General features: G+C 35.2%; 1 protein-coding gene across 3 annotated transcripts in view; it reads left to right on the top strand.

The window, feature by feature from the left end:
* Positions 1-19,474, top strand: part of CSMD3 (CUB and Sushi multiple domains 3) — a 1,281,859-nt gene that overhangs the window by 1,011,652 nt on the left and 250,733 nt on the right. For all 3 annotated transcript variants that reach the window (XM_051844770.3, XM_051844772.3, XM_051844771.3), the window contains one exon: positions 15,049-15,165. In XM_051844770.3, coding sequence (XP_051700730.2) covers positions 15,049-15,165 — 117 coding nt within the window. The remainder of the gene's footprint in view (positions 1-15,048; positions 15,166-19,474) is intronic.

Genomic DNA, 19,474 nt, shown 5'->3' with positions numbered 1-19,474 from the left:
TTATAAAGAGAGATCATGGAAAGCTTCCTGATCTGAACTGAATCTTAAAAGCATGAATAAGTCTACCACAGTATGAAGGGATGGTGTGTTCAAATCCAAGATTCAACATATGTAAAGCTGTAGGAGCAAGAGTGGACAGGAAATACTGATAAAATTACAAGTAATTCAGCAAGGCAAAGGCATAGTGTATTGAAGATACACTGTATCTTCAATTACCTGTATTGAAGATAGCTTTCAAAAAATACATTTTATACTTTCACCATAACTCCATGAAGTAGGAACAAATAATATTTTCATGGCACATGGGGAAAGCAAGACACCAGGTTCATTCACTTATTGAAAGCTATACTTACACAGCAATATTGTTTTTGATCCGTGATCTTCATCACTGCCCTATAAATCAGCTGGTTAATTCTGCAAAGGTCCTTGCATTTATGTTTTTATATATGAACTGGAATATCTCAGTTGATTTCTTAGTCTGTTTTGTGCTACTGTAACACAAGATTGAGTGACCTATAAAGAACAGAGGTTTATATCTTACAGTTCTGGTGGCTGGAAAGTTCATGTTTGAGGGAAATGCATCTGGTAAGGGCTTTTGTTTTTAAAAAATATTTGAAAGGCAGATTTACAGAAAGGGAGACAAACACACATACGCACACAAACACACATACACACACACACACACACAGAGAGAGAGAGAGAGAGAGAGAGAGAGGAGAGAGAAGAGAGAGAGATTGATTGATTTTCTATCTACTGGTTCACTCGCCAAATGGCTGCAACATCCAGGTTTGAGCCAGGCTGAAGTCAGGAGCCAGGAATTCCATGCTGGTCTCCCATATGGGTGGTAGGGGCCAAAGTATTTGAGCTATCTTTTGCTATCTTATCAGGCACATAATCAGGAAGATGAAATGGAAGCAAAGTAGCTAAGACATGATCCAGACTCCAGTATAGGCTGCTGGCATTGCAAGTGGTAGCTTAACCTGCTGTGCCACAGTGGTGGGCCTAGTAAAAGCTTTCTTGCTTTGTTATCCTATGGTGGAAGAATGAAAGGCAAGAGACACAAGAGACACAGTGTTGAATATAAAGGGACCCAACAAACTCATCTTTTTTATTTCCCAAGAATCCATTAACCCTGAGAATAACTGTTTCACTCCAAAGATACCAGCATTGATCCATTTATAAGGGAGGATCCCTCATTATCTAATCATCTCTTTAAAGTTCTACCTGTCAACACTCTTACATGGGGGGTTAAATATCCAAAACAGGAATTTTGGAGGACATATTCAACCATGTAAATTTGTTAAATGATTTACAAATGATACATGGTACAAAGAATAAGTAGAGATATTGAGGATTCTCCATGTATTTCTGAAGTCTTATTCCATACTAAGACTGAAAATTAAAGGAAGACCTTCCTGAAGTTCCTATTAAAAATATCAGAAACCCACACACAAACAAACAGCAAACAACAGCAATACAGTGGTTTATCTGAAAACTGAAATACAACTTTGAGCAGAATCCAAAGTCCTTAATAGATTTCCTTAGTCTGTGCTAATTCAGTTATATTGAAAACCTACAACATTATTTTCAATACATTTGTTTCACTCATGCTAATGTAATTCCTGGATTATTAAAAAAAATAAATACAGAAGAAAGAAAAAAGATGTAAGTAACTTCATCACTGATGTCCTCTGTAAAGTGCGTAAAGATGAATATGTTAGAATTAGACATCCAATATCATCTAGCACCATTCTGTTAGGCCTCCATCTGCATGTGGAATGATAAAAGCATTTTTAAGTAGAAGCTTGTTACTCTCTAAGATAAAAAGAAAATTTTTAAACAACCAAAAAAATGAAATTTATATTATTAATTTAGCTATTAAACTCTAATCTCAAATTAGCAACCTCATATGGCCTATTTTTTTTTTTTTGACAGGCAGAGTGGACAGTGAGAGAGAGAGAGAGACAGAGAGAAAAGTCTTCCTTTTGCCATTGGTTTGCCCTCCAATGGCCGCCGCGGCTGGTGCATGGCGGCCGGTGCATCGCACTGATCCGAAGCCAGGAGCCAGGTGCCTCTCCTGGTTTCCCATGAGGGTGCAGGGCCCAAGCACTTGGGCCATCCTCCACTGCACTCCCGGGCCATAGCAGAGAGCTGGCCTGGAAGAGGGGCAACCGGGACAGAATCTGGCGCCCCGATCGGGGCTAGACCCAGTGTGCTGGCGCCACAAGGCGGAGGATTAGCCTATTGAGCCATGGCGCCGGCTGACTAGTCTTAAACTAAAATCTTTATCATAAATATCCTTCAGGTTTACATTTTTTTGAAATATCAAACAAGTCTGAAATCCCATTTCTTTTTGAATATGTATAGAGATAATCTAGTCTAATACGCTCAGACATTTAGTATTAGATGTTACATAATATGTGAAATAATTAAAATGTTAGATGAAATATTCATGAAACAAAGGCCTAGTAGTAAATTATTTCTGTCAACTAAATGCCTTTTAGAATTTTGTTCATGAATATAACATTTATTTATAATGTATTTTATGGTAAAAATTAAAATATTGTTGAGATAAAACAAAATAATTCTTATTTTTATATGGGGGTAGAGTGTTATGTCAAAAGTAATTAATTATAAGAGTAACTAATTCTATTGAGCACCTGCTATTTTCCAGGCATTCATATTGTCTGTCCAGTTGGCCTCCTGCATACTAGTCTAGACAGTCATGAACAATGTTATAAATAAATTCCTGCCACAATGGATTCTGGAGAAGGCTCTGTAGAGTATCCCACATAAGGAATAGTTTGATTACAAATCAATGCCTATGCCTAAGAGCATATTTTCTTGTGACCATTGACTTAGCGCTCATATTTAAACTCTGTCTTCAGAAGGCCTTGCTTTATACTAAAATGTTCCCTGCCATGTAGTCTATATTCATACCACCATGTAGTTTATATTTCAGTCAGACCTCAAACATATCTTCATAATGTGTTGCTGGTTTTGCAGACAAACAGGAAAAGTATTTATACAAAAGCTTGAGTCAACCTAGTGATTCTCTTTTTACAGAAAGTAGAGTACATAGTAGTAACTAAGAAGTCATAAGATTCAAGTGGTATTAAGGAATGCTACTAATTCAAATGCTATTAAGGTAATGAGACAAGAAATCTAAGCATAGCCATTTCTTTTACACTTATTGGGAAATTAAAAATCCTAATTACAGAGTTCCTTTCAGAAAGCCTAGAAAATATAATATGCCATGTTGTTATTGATAAGCATATCTAGAATGCAGCACACATTCCAGGCAATCTGTGAAAGACATTACAAAGAGTAAACAGAATTTATTCTGTACAGTAAAGTTTTGTACTTTACTGTTCAAAACTGTACAGTAAAGTAAAAAATAATTAAAATTTCTGCTATCTTGAGAGACAAACTAATGACAAACTAATGCACTTGTTTCTTTGGTGCCTCGTATGAGGACTTTCAGTTAATTTCAGTTACATGTTTACAACTCTAAAGCTTCAAAGTCTGATGACCCTACACTATAAAACCAGCAGGTCAGATCTATGGAGTTTCCAAGGAGGAACTGTATGCGAGGAGAGTAGGCTGCTGCTTCCCTGTCCTTTGTAACAGAAAATTTCATCATTTTACATTAATACTAAAACAATAAATCATTCATGCCAATATCCTCAAAATACATATATATATATATATATATAAGAATATATATATATGGCCGGCGCCGTGGCTCACTAGGCTAATCCTCTGCTTTGCGGCTCCAGCACACAGTGTTCTAGTCCCAGTCGGGGCGCCGGATTCTGTCCCGGTTGCCCCTCATCCAGGCCAGCTCTCTGCTGTGGCCAGGGAGTGCAGTGGAGGATGGCCCAAGTGCTTGGGCCCTGCACCCCATGGGAGACCAGGAGTAGCACCTGGCTCCTGCGATCGCGGATCAGCGCGGTGCGCTGGCTGCAGTGTGCCGGCCGCGGCGGCCACTGGAGGGTGAACCAACGGCAAAGGAAGACCTTTCTCTCTCTCTCTCTCACTGTCCACTCTGCCTGTCAAAAAAAAAAAAAAAAAAAAATATATATATATATATATATATATAAAGAATACCAAAACACAAATCTGTTGAGTTAGACTGAACCACACAGAATTAGTGAGTAAAGGTACACCATAATTAGGCTGCGGTTCTAAATCCCCTGAAGCTTAAGCTAAGCCCAAGACTGGATATTTCTCCTCATAATTCCTCACCTGAGTTCTGGGATCTTTCTGGTTCATGGATCTATCTTGTTAGGAAAAGAAACAAAAGATTAAGAAACAGAAGTTCCCACAATACAACTATTTTTTAAAATCTTCTTAAGCCAAATTAAAAATAAATGAACCATACTCTCCTGTAGGAAAGCATAAATAAGAGAATGACACACAGAAATAAAGGTAGTTTGGGAGCAATCCAACTAGAAAAGGAGTTTCTAGACTTTTTGTATATTTTGATAAGTCCTATGGATACCTTCTTAGAATCACCATTTTTAAGTGCATAAAATTGTGTAAGTAAGCTTAAAAGGAAAATACAAATTATGTTTGAAGATACTATCAAAGTACATAAAATTATAATTGAACCAAAACTTTCTGATATAAAGATACTTATGCTTATTAACAACTGCATTAAACTACAAGTTCTACTAATAAGACTTGTGACTGTTGCAGTGTTCAATAACAAGGTGAATTAACAATGTTTTGAGTTACCTGCAACAACTATAATGTAATAAGAAAATATTTGTGTTTTATATTGATGCAAGCTTCTATTTATTTCTAATATACTATACATTGTTATCTATATTCATAACTAAAGGAAATGCTAAAATTCAGAATAAACATATTCATTTGCTGTCTAGAGAAAATATAGACAATTTTCATCCCCTTCCAAATTTATGGAAAAAGTATAAGAGTCCCTGGATTATAAAGGAAAGACAATATGAACCCTATTCCCCTCCTTTTTTTCTAGAATTGTTGACTCTTGTTTTCCTGTTGGACTTTTTAAAAATAAAAATATAGAAAGAAGTAGAGGACATCATGCATTTTGACCTTCAATAAACAGAAAATGATTTCACCCCTTGAGAAACTGTTGAATTGAAGTTGTATTTTCCTCTTTCACTAGAATGTAGTACCATCATCCCATGCTACCAGTGACCTTTAGGGTCTCCCCCAGATACCAAAGCTTCCAGATGTTCAAGTCCCTTATAAAAAATTGCATTGTATTTGCATATAACCTGTGACATACTCTTGTATACTTAAAATCTTCTCTTGATTACTATAATACCTAAGAAAATATGGATTCTATTTAGTTGCTAAACTGTGTAGTTTAGTGAATGGTAAAAAGGGAGAAGAGAAAAAAAGGACTGCTCATGTTCAGTGCATATGAAACTTTATTTTTCTCCTAAACATTTCTATCTGCATTTGATTGAATCCACAGTTATGGAGGGGTGACCATACTCTGTTCGTGATGCTTAGGGAAAATAAAGAGAAGAAGAATAAAAGCCCAAAGCTTTTCCTATGGAGTAACAAAATGCCCTGTGTAGGATCACATAAAAGGCCTTCCTATCTCTTGAAGGAGGAATTTGGCAAGAATACTATACTAAGGTGGTTCCTTCTGCTGTTTCCTCCCAGCTTTGTGCTGTCCTGGGAATGATGAGGTTAATTCATCTTTATGTGGCCACACAAAAGCCTCATTATATTGCCTCTAGAAGGTTTTGGAGTAGGTCAAGACATGTTCTTAATCAATTTAGCTTAAGCTTTCACTATATTCCTGATTTAACAAACACTTCCTGTTCCAGTTCCAGTTTATAATTTGATCTCCTCCAAAGGCTACTTTCTCAGTAAATAAATAGCTGGAATTTAACCTAAACTTTTCAGTCAATAATAAATAGCTGGAATTTAAACCTAAATCTTTGTGATTCCGAAGTGCTTTGAATTTTATATTGTATTCTGCTGTATTACCTCAAAGTATTGTAAATATCTTCAATTTTACAGTTCATATATTTAGTTAATGGCAAGATATTGATAATGTATTTTCCTTAATATAACATGTTTATTGGCAACCTATTATATAAACAGATGCTATGTTAACATCTCAAAGTACGAATGATGACATGAAAGCTTTGATTTAATAGATCTTGTAGAGATACATACAGACATTAAAAAGCTATACAAATCAACCCATCATTTAAGCCATACTCAGTGTCCTAAATTTAAGTGATAGAATACTGAATAATAGGAGCTTCTGAATAAATATTGAAGTTAGAGAAGCCTTTCTTCAGCAGGCAAATTTGAGATTTGGTATGAGTGACTAAATTATAGCAGGCTTTTTTTCCCACTAAAGTCATTTTTGGACTAACATTAGTTGCTTCAAGTATGTTTTAAATAATAAAAGATTGGCATCACTAAAGAGCAATGACTCAGAGAAAGAAGACATCATCTAAGTGATAAAATAAATCTTGGTCTAAAAATGCTAATAATTCAATTTTAAGAAATTATCTTTCCATACACTGTTTAGTACAAAATCACATTAATAATTACCAAGGATTGAGAGTGCAGGAGTGGGGTGTGGCTGCTAATGGAAACTGGGATTCTTTTGACATTGATGAAAATGTTCTGAAATTAGATAGTGGTGTTGGTTGTATAACATCTTGTGAATATGATAAAAATCACTCCTTTGTACAATTGAACATTCAGTTTTATAGTATGAGAATTGCACCTCAAAATATTAAATGGGGCTAAAAAATGAATGACATGGGTATCATAGATTAATGTCCACATTCTCAAGACTATTATTAATAGAATTGAATAGTGTCAAGGAAGGCCTATCCAAGCAACATAGCTACTCATTGGCCTTTGCTATAGAATAACTCTTCTAAGATCATACCCTTTGAATGAATCCAAGCAACTAGTGAAATGGCAGGTGTAAGAGTTCATATACCATTAAACTGATATTACTGAATCATTAAAGTGGGATATGAGTCACTGATTATGGATTATTATATTCTGATGCCTTTATAGCATTAAAAAGTAGCGTAAAACATAGCATAAACTAATTCATGGGTAGTGAGCTGACTTTTGCTTTTTTTAGGTGAGTAGGTGAAATAAGAGAACACTCATAGCAGTATTATCCTTATAATTTTCTGGTGTGCAAATATGAATATATCAAAATTAATGCAAATGAAAATGAAATTATAACAAAATAATTTTATAGTCCTAGTTATACCATTAATTCACATAGTACAACACATTAAGGACAGAAATCCTACATGGGGAGTAAGTGCACAGTGACTCTTGTTGTTGATTTAACAATTGACACTCCTATTTATGATGTTAGTAATCACCCGAGGCACTTGTCATGAGCTGCCAAGGCTATGGAAGCATTTTGAGTTCACCAACTCCGATCTTATTTAGACAAGGTCATAGTCAAAGTGGAAGTTCTCTCCCCCCTTCAGAGAAAGGTACCTCCTTCTTTGATGTCCCCGTTCTTTCTACTGGGATCTTACTCACAGAGATTTTTCATTTAGGTCATTTTTTTTGCCAGAGTGTTTTGGCTTTCCATGCCTGAAATACTCTCATGGGCTTTTCAGCAGGATCCACATGCCTTAAGGGCTGATTCTGAGGCCAGAGTGCTGTTTAGGACATCTGCCATTCTATGAGTCTGCTGTGTATCCCACTTCCCATGATAGATCATTCTCTCCTTCTTAATTCTATCACTTTTAGTAGGCACTAGTCTTGTTTATGTGATCCCTTTGAGTCTTAGTCCTATCATTATGATCAATTATGAACTGAAAGTGACCACTTGGACTAGTGGGATGGCATTGGTACATGCCACCTTGATGGGATTGAATTGGAATCCCCTGGCACATTTCTAACTCTACTATTAGGGGTAAGTCCGATTGAGCATGTGCTGAACTATACATCTCCTCCCTCTCTTATTCCCACTCTTATATTTAACAGGTATCACTTTTCAGTTAAATTTAAACACCTAAGAATAATTGTGTGTTAATTAAAGAGTTTAACCAATGGTATTAAGTAGAACAAAGAAAAATACTAAAAGGAATAATGTAGTAAGTTATTCCTTGACAGTCAGGACAAGGGCTGATCAAGTCATTGTTTCTCATATGTCTATTTCACTTCAACAGGTTTCCCCTTTGGTGCTCAGTTAGTTGTCTCCGATCAGGGAGAACATATGAAATTTGTCCCTTTGGGACTGGCTTAGTTCACCCAGCATGATGTTTTCCAGTTTCCTGCAATCTGCAACAAAATGGAGGAAAGGCTTTCTCTTAAAAAATACTTGAAAACACACTCTATGCTAGGATTTATATTTTTGGGCATTCAATCAGACTGTATCAAGGAATAAGTAATCCATTAGAAGATACAAGTAGTTTTGTAGGTACAGCAATTCTTTCAAACCAAAGGAGTCACAGGTCACCTCTAGTAAATTATTGATTTAATATATCACATTGTTCTTCTGTGACCTGCAAAAGTCATCACTTTTTAAAGTAACTAACTTGCTTTCTGAGAATAATTTATATGTTATATACTAATCTTTATTAAAATATATATTTGATAATAAATTATACATTACACAAGTGAAGAGACAGAATTGAAAATGCAAATAGCTTAAAGCTACATTGTATGTATTACAAAGTCTAAAATTCCTATTGACCCTGTGACTTCCAGATTTCAGACTCAGCCCAGGCTGTGATCCCTGCAGGCATTTTAGGAATAAAACAGTGAATGGGAGGTCCTTCTGTCCATTTAGCTGTATGTTTATGCCTAAAATATGAGTCAGAACATTCAAATAACATGTCTTCCATATATATAGTTGAGATTTTTCTGTTTCGTTCAGTGTTAAGTTACATCTTGTTCTCTTTCCTCATCAGCCCTCTCCTTCATGCAACACAAATGAAAATGAAAGTCTTTTTGATTGATGCCCTTATTTCTCTGATAATACCATCTGTGTCCCCTGTAAGACAAAAATATATGCAGTTCAGTTGTATTTTACACACGTAATACATACATAATCATACCATAGTAATTCAGCTAAAAAAGAATGTTAAAGAAGTTTAAAAAGAGATAAAGAAAGAAAATTAATAAGGAGGTTAACTGTGGCCAGTGCCACGGCTCACTAGGCTAATCCTCTGCCTTGCGGCGCCAGCACACTGGGTTCTAGTCCCAGTTGGGGTGCCGGATTCTGTCCCGGTTGCCCCTCTTCCAGGCCAGCTCTCTGCTGTGGCCAGGGAGTGCAGTGGAGGATGGCCCAAGTGCTTGGGCCCTGCACCCCACGGGAGACCAGGAGAAGCACCTGGTTCCTGGCTTCAGATCAGTGCAGGCCTCGGTGCACTGGCTGCGGCGGCCATTGAAGAGTGAACCAACGGCAAAGGAAGACCTTTCTCTCTGTCTCTCTCTCTCACTGTCCACTCTGCCTGTCAAAAAATAAAAATAAAAAAAGGAGGTTAACTGTATGATTTTACTCATTTAGTGAGCATGTGCCCCAAAGTGATAAAATATTAGCATCGATTGGCAAATATGAATTGGTAGGCATAAAGTTCTCTTCCCTCAGCGAAACTCTATCCATATGGCTCTGATTTTATAAGCATCTTACTGTTGATGTTTACTTCTAATGTTTAAAGATAAATATATATCACATTACTACACCTACATAGAAAGCTTGTATGGTATTTTTCAGAGTGTCTATGAATTCTATATTGGATTTAAGTGTCTTTTCCAGAGTAATTTCAACCAAAAGAAATGTCTGTGTTATATGATGATGGTGGAATATCTTTTTTATTATTAAGTGGTTTTGAAATCACAGTTCATTTAAATATCAAACAGATATTCATAAAGAAGCAACTATGCATAAACACTGTCCTACAAAGAGAAAAGAAACATGATAAGACATGTTTTGGAAAAATTGTTAGTAGTGTTATGAGCTATTGGTGAAGAGTAGAGCTGGGAGTCTGTTGGAAGAGTCCATGGAAAAACTAGTGGGAGTCTGGATTGTAGTAGTTATAGTGACAGCAACGATAGGGAGAAGCTGATAAGCTAAGTAGGAGTATAAGCAACAAATCAATGACGTATTGGATGCAAGAATTGGGGAAGGGGGTTAATAATAATGATATTTTATAAATAGGCTGTTTAATATTTTAAATATCTGAAATACTTTGGCTCTATATGTATACATAAAGCACGGTTCTCTATTGCTGGAAAGCCATAACTGATTACAAATAATTAAATAAACATTAAAATTATTGGTAAAATGGTAGCACATTTTAGAATCATTAATTTGGTTTTTTGAATAGTGTGTTCTCAGGAATATTGGGCCTGTAAGGTGAAATTTGGAAAAAACAAGAATTTTTTTCAGGGTCAAGTAAGTTTGTGAGAAAGACATGCCATTCTTCAAGTGTAAGGCTCAATTTTCACAAAAAATGAAAACCCTGATTCTTTTATCTATGTATTTTCCACTTATTCTTGGAACTATCTTTTCTCATAATTCATATGTTTCACAAATGCACTATTAAAATACAGACTTATGTACCACATGAGTTATAGTCAAGAACAAGTGAGTCCTCGGATTTAATGCACACTAATGGATATAAGCTGTACTATATTCTGAATATCTGTCCTCTTCAACTTAGTTTAGTCCTTAAAATCTTATGTTAATGGTATGAAAAAAGTGGAAACTTAATTGATTATGATATTCTGGAATTAGAGCCTAATGGGATATCATTAGATCACTGCCATGCCATTTGGTCTTTGATCCAAATCAGTGAACTAGCTAGTTCTCTTTATAAGTTAGTTGCCTCCAATATTTTTTAGCAACTGAGTAGTATAGGCTATTTAGAGAAAAAAAAACCAGCTAGTTTGACAAAAGGCCCACAGATAGATTAAGTATATGACAAATGGCAAAAAGTGAGCATAGAATTAAAGGCTTAAACTGCTTTTAGCTCTCACTGATAAAAGCCAGAAAGATAAGCACTGTTTTTTTTTTTCCTACCAGTCAATAAAGTTAAATTAAAACAGGCAATGAGAATTGGAAAAGACTCTAGAAAACAATATGGGGAATCAGTGGAGTTGTCCTCATCTAGCTATTATTTTATAAAAATAAAACATATTACAATAGATCTGTGTTTGAGAACATGATTAATTTTCTCTTAAGTATATTAAAACATACTACATAATAACAAAGTATCATTTGCCATAATTATATGTGATTAAATGGGATTTGCTGCTTCAGCTTACCTGGCCACCCCTGGCAAAGTTTTAAAAGGACCTGCTCCTGAACATGTCTCTCTCTCTCTTCCTCTCCATCTCCTGACCTCTGTTTCTGTCTCTGTCTCTCTCTTACACTCTCCTTCTCCCTGTTTTTCCTTCTTTGCCCCTTCCCTCCAGTCTGTAGGGTTTCCTCCAGTAAACTCATTCCCTTAAAAAAAAAGTGAACTCTTACATATTTGTTTTTGTAAAAAGCAAAACTTAGGTTTATATAAAGGAATTCCAACAAAAACTATATGTCCGTCCATTGTTTACACCCATTGCACAGAATAGCTAATAGGTTTTCAGAAATACTTTTTTTAACTTTTATTTAATGCATGTAAATTTACAGAGTATAGTTTATGGATTACAATGGCTTTTTCCCCCCATAACTTCCCTCCCACCCACAACCCTCCCATCTCCCGCTCCCTCTCCCATTCCATTCACATCAAGATTCATTTTCAATTATCTTTATATACAGAAGATCAATGTAGTGTATATTAAGTAGATTTCAACAGTTTGCACCCACACAGAACACAAAGTGTAAAATACTGTTTGAGTACTAGTTATAACATTAATTCACATTGTACAACACATTAAGGACAGAGAACCTACATGAGGAGTAAATGCACAGTGAATCCTGTAGTTGACTTAACAAATTGACACTCTTGTTTATGGCATCAGTAATCACCCTAGGCTCTTGTCTTGAGTTGCCAAGGCTATGGAAGCATTTTGAGTTCGCCGACTCCAATCTTATTTAGACAAGGTGATAGTAAAAGTGGAAGTTCTCTCCTCCCTTCAGAGAAAGGTACCTCCATTTTTAATGGCCCGTTCTTTCCACTGTGATCTCACTTGCAGAAATCTTTCATTTAGGTTTTTTTGTTTGTTTGTTTTTCCAAAGTGTCTTGGCTTTCCATGTCTAAAATACTCTCATGGGCTCTTCAGCCAGATCCAAGTGCCTTAAGGGCTGATTCCGAGGCCAGAGTGCTGTTTAGGACATCTATCATTCTATGAGCCTGCTGTGTATCCCGCTTCCTATGTTGGATCGTTCTCTCCCTTTTAATTCTATCAGTTAGTATTAGAAGACACTAGTCTTGTTTATGTGATCCCTTTGACTCTTAGATCTATCAGTGTGAGCAATTGTGAACTGAAATTGATCACTTTGACTAGTGAGATGGCATTGGTACATGCCACCTTGATGGGATTGAATTGGAATCCCCTGGCACGTCAGAAACACTTTTTTAAAGAATTATTTATTTGAGAGGTAGAGTTACAGACAGAGAGATGGAGAGACAGAAAAGTCTATTCTCTGCTGGTTCACTTCCCCAAATGGCCACAATGGCTGGAGCTGAGCTGATCCGAAACCAGGAGCCAGGAGCTTCTTCCAGGTCTCCAATGTGGGTGCAGGGCCCAAGCACTTGGACCATCCTCCTCCACTGGCTTCTTAGACTACCAGCAGAGAGCTGGGTCAGAAGAAGAGCAGCTGGAACAAGAACTGATGTCCATATAGGGTGCCACTGCTATATGTGGAGGCTTAGCCAGCTTTGCCACAGCACCAGCCCCAGAAACATATTAATATATGATAGCAGAAAGTTCACGATAAAGTAATAGAACTAAATTTGAATTAAAAACTCCAATTTTTGCTCATAGTTTCCAAGTGTAAAAATAAGTTTTGTGATGTACATTTAAACTATTTTAATTTTAGAGCACCTTAAAATCAAAAAAAAATTTAACATAAAACACTTTACTCATTCTTGAAAGATTTTCTCATCAGCTGCATTATCAGTTGAATAAAGTTATCAGTGCTGAAATAAGAATGCACCTGACTACTGCTATCTCAAACAATAATGAGTGATGAGAATGATGCTTCTTTGGTTATTATCATCACTGCCAATTTGTTGTTGTTTGTGCAGATTTCTAATTTTAGTATGTTTAAATTTGAAGTATTTATTACCCTTCACCAGAATACTACAGAAAGAAGGCTGAACACTAATTAGCCACTCTACTCCATATAACGTATTCTTTGTGTTTTGTACATTCATGTGTTTAAAATATATTGCTGTATTTTTGAACTTTGGCCAGGAATCCATCTAAAGTTTCTACTTTTTCCAAACTCCCATAACTCTTTTGTAGGCACCTAATCCACCCTGCATCCAGTGCTCTTCTAAAGGAAAATAAGCATTAACTCAAATAAATTACGACATAAAACCTAAAGCTATGTACTTTTAGCCTCCTTCTGCCCTTTTCTCAAGTCACTTACTAGTTTTTAAAGCCAATCATTCCACTTTTGTTTTGATCTTATCTCTAGGTCAATGCTCCTTATTTCCTCTATTTCCTCTCTATTGCATGTTCTGTGGTTTTTGTTGTGTTTGTAGTACTAAAAATGTAAAACTCTGTGTTGGTCCATGGCCTGGACTTGACTTCCTGGCTGACTTTGCAGATAGCTTCTCACATTGAAACTACAGCGCTAACACTCTTTTTGGTGTTTGAGGGGAATAATAAACTTATTGAAAAGTTCAAAGTCAATTAGGACAGTCTGAGAGAAATAAAACCATTCGCTTTAATCTTGATAAACAATAGGCTACTGACCATGGACTCATCCTGAAAATCTTACAGTGTAGATGAGCAAATCAGTAAGTGTGTACTTCAGGCAGGAAGCCTCCCAACTGGAAGAAAACTAAAAATATTTGTCCCAGGCTCAACAATCAGAAATCACCTCCTGCTGCTAAGGAATAAGTGAGTGGGCCCAGCAGATAGATTTACTTTGAAAAATTCCTTCCTTATGGAAATTATAGGCCAGGGGGAAGAAGAGCCCTATTGCTTTACACTCCTGATTCCAAGGGAACCAGGACTCCTTTTTCATTGGCCACTTTTCAACACTCTTTTCCTTGAAACCTTCTTTTCTTTCAGCTTCCAAGAGCCTGATTTCTCCATACTCCTTCTCTTTGATCCTAAACTTTTGGAATTTCTCAGTCTCCTATTTGGCTGTCTGTTTCTCATTTCTCATACTTTCCTGAATGATCTCATTCACTTAGAGCATATCAATGATGAACAACATATTAAATATCTAAAGTGCCATAAGTAGCAAAATTCAGAGAACTCATCCCTGTTCTGCTCATAAAGAGCCATCATCTACAAATTTTCCAGAAACCATGTTTTCACCTTCATCTTTTTTATGAACAATCACTACCTCAGGCAGTGAGGTAGTGAGGTAGTGAATCAGTCTACCTAAAGAAATCATCAGCAACTCCTATGATTTCAAAGAAAACTATATAAACTGACAAAGATCAGTGAGAAAATAGCATATTTAGAGGAGTGGGTAAACATATAGGTACAACCATCCATGTCTCGTGTATATAAATGCTCAGTTTGACAGAAGCATAATCAGTGTTACATATGACTAGAGTTTCAAAGCCTGGCAATAAGGACAATAATTTCCCACTTGAAAATGTAATTTGTCATCATTATGAAAGAGATGATTAATTCTGTACTCTTATCAGAAATGAAAGCAAGGCGTCTACTATTACTTTTAGAGATAACACTGTTATAACATTATTATATTATTTTGCTTTGGATAACAGGAAATCTGTATAAAATTTTATATGTACAAAGTTTTTTAATTTGAAAATATTTGAAGTATATTGATAAAAGATGGAAATAAATCATATATGTTATAATCAAATAACCATTTTATATGAAGATTGTATGGCCTGAACTTTAATTTTTTCTAAAAATAGTATTTTTATCATTTTTACTTTCCAGCACCCTGTGGAAGTCGTTCAACAGGTTCTGAAGGCACAGTGCTTTCACCAAACTATCCAAAAAATTACAGTGTGGGACATAATTGTGTTTATTCTATAGCGGTTCCCAAGGAGTTTGGTAAGTAAGATTCATCTCATGATGTAGACTTTTACTCCAGACTTGCTTTATTTTTCACTACATGAAAATTATTTTTTAAAGAAAATTACTCTGCAATTCTTTTAGATAGTAGCTTTGTAATAATAAAACTTTGAAGTCATTTTAGTCAATCTGAATTTACAGTCAAGTACACAGGTGAACAACAATATAAAAATGAAAACAGGATTGTTTTTAATTTTTAAAAATAAATACATTGAATAACCTTGCAAGTGCCTTTATATTGGAATTACATACAATGGAAAATTACCGGAGGATAAAGCGAAGTCTGCCTGAAAAAATATGCATTAAATTAAAATAGAATAACGATTATACAACAAACATTTACAAAACAATCATGTCTGTTTTATAGTTTATTAACACATTTCAAAATAGAGAGATTTTTGTTTTAAGCATCTAGTTCTGGAACAGCAATGAATATAAAAGACAGCAAAGGACATTTCAGCTCATCTTGTCAACCTGAGGATCTGTTCTGCATTGACATTTAGAAGACAATATGTCCTTTGCTGCCTTCACATCTCCTTGATCACAAGTCTGAGAAGTCACTTATCTAGTTTCTAAAAGTATTAGATATGAGATCCTGCTGGATCTAATTCAGATTAAACTCTGTTCATGGGTGGATAGGCAGGAGAAATTTAGTGAGCAATTAAAATATGGGAGAAAGGGTGAAAATTCGTCGGCTCTGGAATTTAGATTTACAGCGTTATGTTACATAGTAAAGGATTTGTTATGGCTGTCATGAATGTCTGGGTCTGGATGACTCAGTATTTTAGCAGGACATGGATTTTATTGTTAAATGTTGTTGGATAACATCTTGACTTTACATTTCTCCTGCTGATATATCAAATAAGCTGATGCTTCCAGTCCATTCTCTTAAAACCAGATATTACCTAATATCCTCCTTTAGTCCCCTCTGAAACAAGTCTGAGATCCTCAACTTAGTTGAGAATACTGTCACCAGAAATGAAGTATTGTACCTGGCGTTTTAACATCAAAATAAATTGACGATACCAGCATTAGCAAGGTGTCTGTGTGCTCTATAAATATTTCCTTTCCCTAACATATAGATTGGTTGAATCAGTTGAGCTTTTTGGTAGTGAAGAGAGTGACAGTTTAGACAGAAAATTATCTTGGACTTAATTGTGTTTACCCTTTTTTCTTTTGTGCTCAAGAGAGCATAAATCTCTTGCTAGAGATTTATGGTCCCCAGGTGCCAAAAATGCTACCTGGCTGCGGACTGAATCCTAGCAATGATTATTCAGAAAACTGTATGGTTCTCTGGGTCCTCTTTGGAAGCCATTGGTTTGTTTTATTCTACTCTGTTCTTGGGATACCGCCTGGTCAAAAGAATGAGAAAGAGGAAAATTAGGCTTTTTATTTCCTGACATGTAGATATTCTGGTCACCCTGGAGATATTTAGTATAGACTATGCATCCTCAAAAAGAGAAGGAAAAAATAATGATCAAAATAAAAGTACATTCAAATTCCTAAATAATGGGATCTTTATTTTGGCAGATGGATATAACTTGAAATAAATCCTTTTACTGTAAAAAATAATGAGAAAATAGTGGACGGTTTTTAATGTTAACTTTTTAAAATATTAGTCTTGCATTATGGATAAAATAGATTGTACTTTGAATTATTAGTAAGGAAATTGATTTATTTTATAAATGTTTTATCAATCTTTATCTCAAACTACATAAAAATATACAATACTTAGTCATTTTAGCCTGCCACATCTCTCTTTGGACAAATTAGTCTCTCTTTGGACAAGTTACACAATCTCTCTGAGACTCAGTCTTTTTATTTATAAAATGTAAATCGTTGTGTCTACAGAGCAGAGTTGTGAGAAGTAGATGAGATTGTATTTATATATGTGTGTGTGTGTGTGTATCTCCTATCATCATGTACAATATCACTGTGCTTCAAAATGCCAATATTGGCATCAGTTTCTGGGTTCAGGCTCAACTCGATAACTTTCCTGTTCCTTTTCTGTGGACAAATTACATGATCAGTGGGAGTCTTACTTTTTTCATCTCTATAATAGTAATGATAATTATCTACTACAAAGGACAATGTTATAATCAAATATTAAAAAGTATGTAAGTGATTGATGCAATAGCACATAATAATTCAAGTATACACTGCCACACATATGAACTGTTTTAGTCTGTTTTGTTGTTGGGGTTATTATAATTCACTGTCACAAACTAGGTAAGGTATAAAGTGTGGAGGGTCATTTAACTCATTGTTTTAGAGGTTGGGAAGTCCCAGAACAAGGTACTGGAATCTGCACAGTATCTGTTGAAGGCTTTTATCTTCATCATAAACTTGGCAGAGGGCATTATTTGGTGAGTCAGAGCAAGCTGACCAAAGAGAGCTTTAGCCCCTCCTAGAATCAATCATTATTTTAACAATACATTAATGGATTCTAGACATAAGGGCAAAGCTCTTATGACCCAGTGACTTCAAGTGTCCTTTCACAACACTGCTGCCTTGGTGTGCAATTTTGAACAAACCAGCTTTTGGAGGACACATGCAAATGACAGCACACACACATAACCATACTTTTTTATTTTAAAAAATAATTTTCCTTTTCTCTTGTATTCAAAATGCATAAAAATGTACAGAAGACTCTCATATAATTTTGATTAGCATATAGAGATATATATTTATGTGATACAGTATAAAATTTCAATATATTCATATAATATGTACTGATCAAGTCATGATAATTATAATTTCCATCTTCTTATCCATTTTTTATGCTTAAAGCTTTTGAACTCCTCACTTCTGATGTTTTACAAAATATATAGTGGGTTATTGTGAGCTATAATCGACCCACTGTGCTGTGGAACACAGAACATATTCCTTACACGCTTTTCTTTATGTTCCCATTCATTTAGAACATCCCCGTCTCCATCCTCCAATACAAAAATAAGATGACTTGGATTGTTCTAGAGTCTTAAAGGTTATATGGATAAAAATAAACCAATTATTTGAATTATTTAGTTAAAGCATGATAACAAATATTTTGAGTTTCAAATCTACAGTGGATGTCCAATAATCTAATGATCCTACAAATTTTCTTAGTTTAGGATAGTAAAATTACATAAATATTTTCTGTTGACTTTTCCTATTTGTACCTATACGTCTTTGTCTTGAAATATTCAAGCAATGTCATTGATATATTCAAATAGAATTCTATTTTATTTCTGCTTCCCATCATTTTCATTTTGCCATAATTTCCTTCTTTTGCCACGTTTGACTATTTTTATTACATTTTGATATCACTTCTTATATATTACTATTTATATTTTTCTCACTTTCATTAATCTAAAATTACATTCATTCCTTCTATATCTTAGATAGTGAACCCTCTTAGAACTTGACTCAAATTATTTAGCAGAATATCTATCAGATTTACTCAGTTCATTCATTAGGATTACATTTTCCAAATAGTTTAAGATTCTAAACTATTTGTATGACGTAAAGATCAAATATAATCAATAATACCCATGAAAATACCTTTAATCACACATAAAATATCATCTACATGATTTTGCATATTCAATATTCTTGAATTTAATACATCATTTTGATTTCTGACTCTATCTTCACAAAACCTTTCCTTCTATTCACATGTCTCTGTTTCTGTGTCTCTCATCTCCTTCCTTTTTTTATATGTTTGAGGCAGGTTGTGTGTGTGTGTGTATGTGTGTGTGTGTATGTAATAGAAAAGGAGGGAAGAAGGAAGTGAGAGAGAGAAAGAGATCCCACCTATTGGTTCATATTGATTCATCCCCAAATGCCTTCCATGTCTAGGACTGCTCTGTGGCTTAAGATAGGAGCCAGGTTCACAATCCAGTTCTACAAGGGTAGTAGGAATTAAAAATCTTCATATACATTGCTATATTAGTATGCATCAAATATTGACTTTATAGGCTAAAAACTGACATCCAGATTTCTCAGAGAACTCCAAAAGGTAAAACATTTTGAGAAATTCAGGCCAGTCTATCGTGACGTGATTTTGTGTTCAGCCACCCAGATAGTTTCACCTCCAAGAAAACCCACTGAAAGCATATTTTTTAGGGAATGCAACTTACCTTTTCTTCAGACTAGTTTTCAGATGTGAAATCTTGGCAATGCATATAAAACTTCCTTATAATCGCTCAACGAATTTGCCTTCCTGTCTTTTGTTATTGGTACAGTCTCTGAGTTACATATATTTTAAACTCATAGATCCCTAAAACACCTAAAGTTTATGTCAGTC

Source organism: Oryctolagus cuniculus, chromosome 6 (genome assembly GCF_051225735.1).
Source record: "Oryctolagus cuniculus isolate XC-2025 breed Fujian yellow rabbit chromosome 6, ASM5122573v1, whole genome shotgun sequence".
Lineage (NCBI taxonomy): Eukaryota > Metazoa > Chordata > Mammalia > Lagomorpha > Leporidae > Oryctolagus > Oryctolagus cuniculus.
Note: the sequence above shows the minus strand (reverse complement) of the source record. Positions and strands in the feature narration are given on the sequence as shown.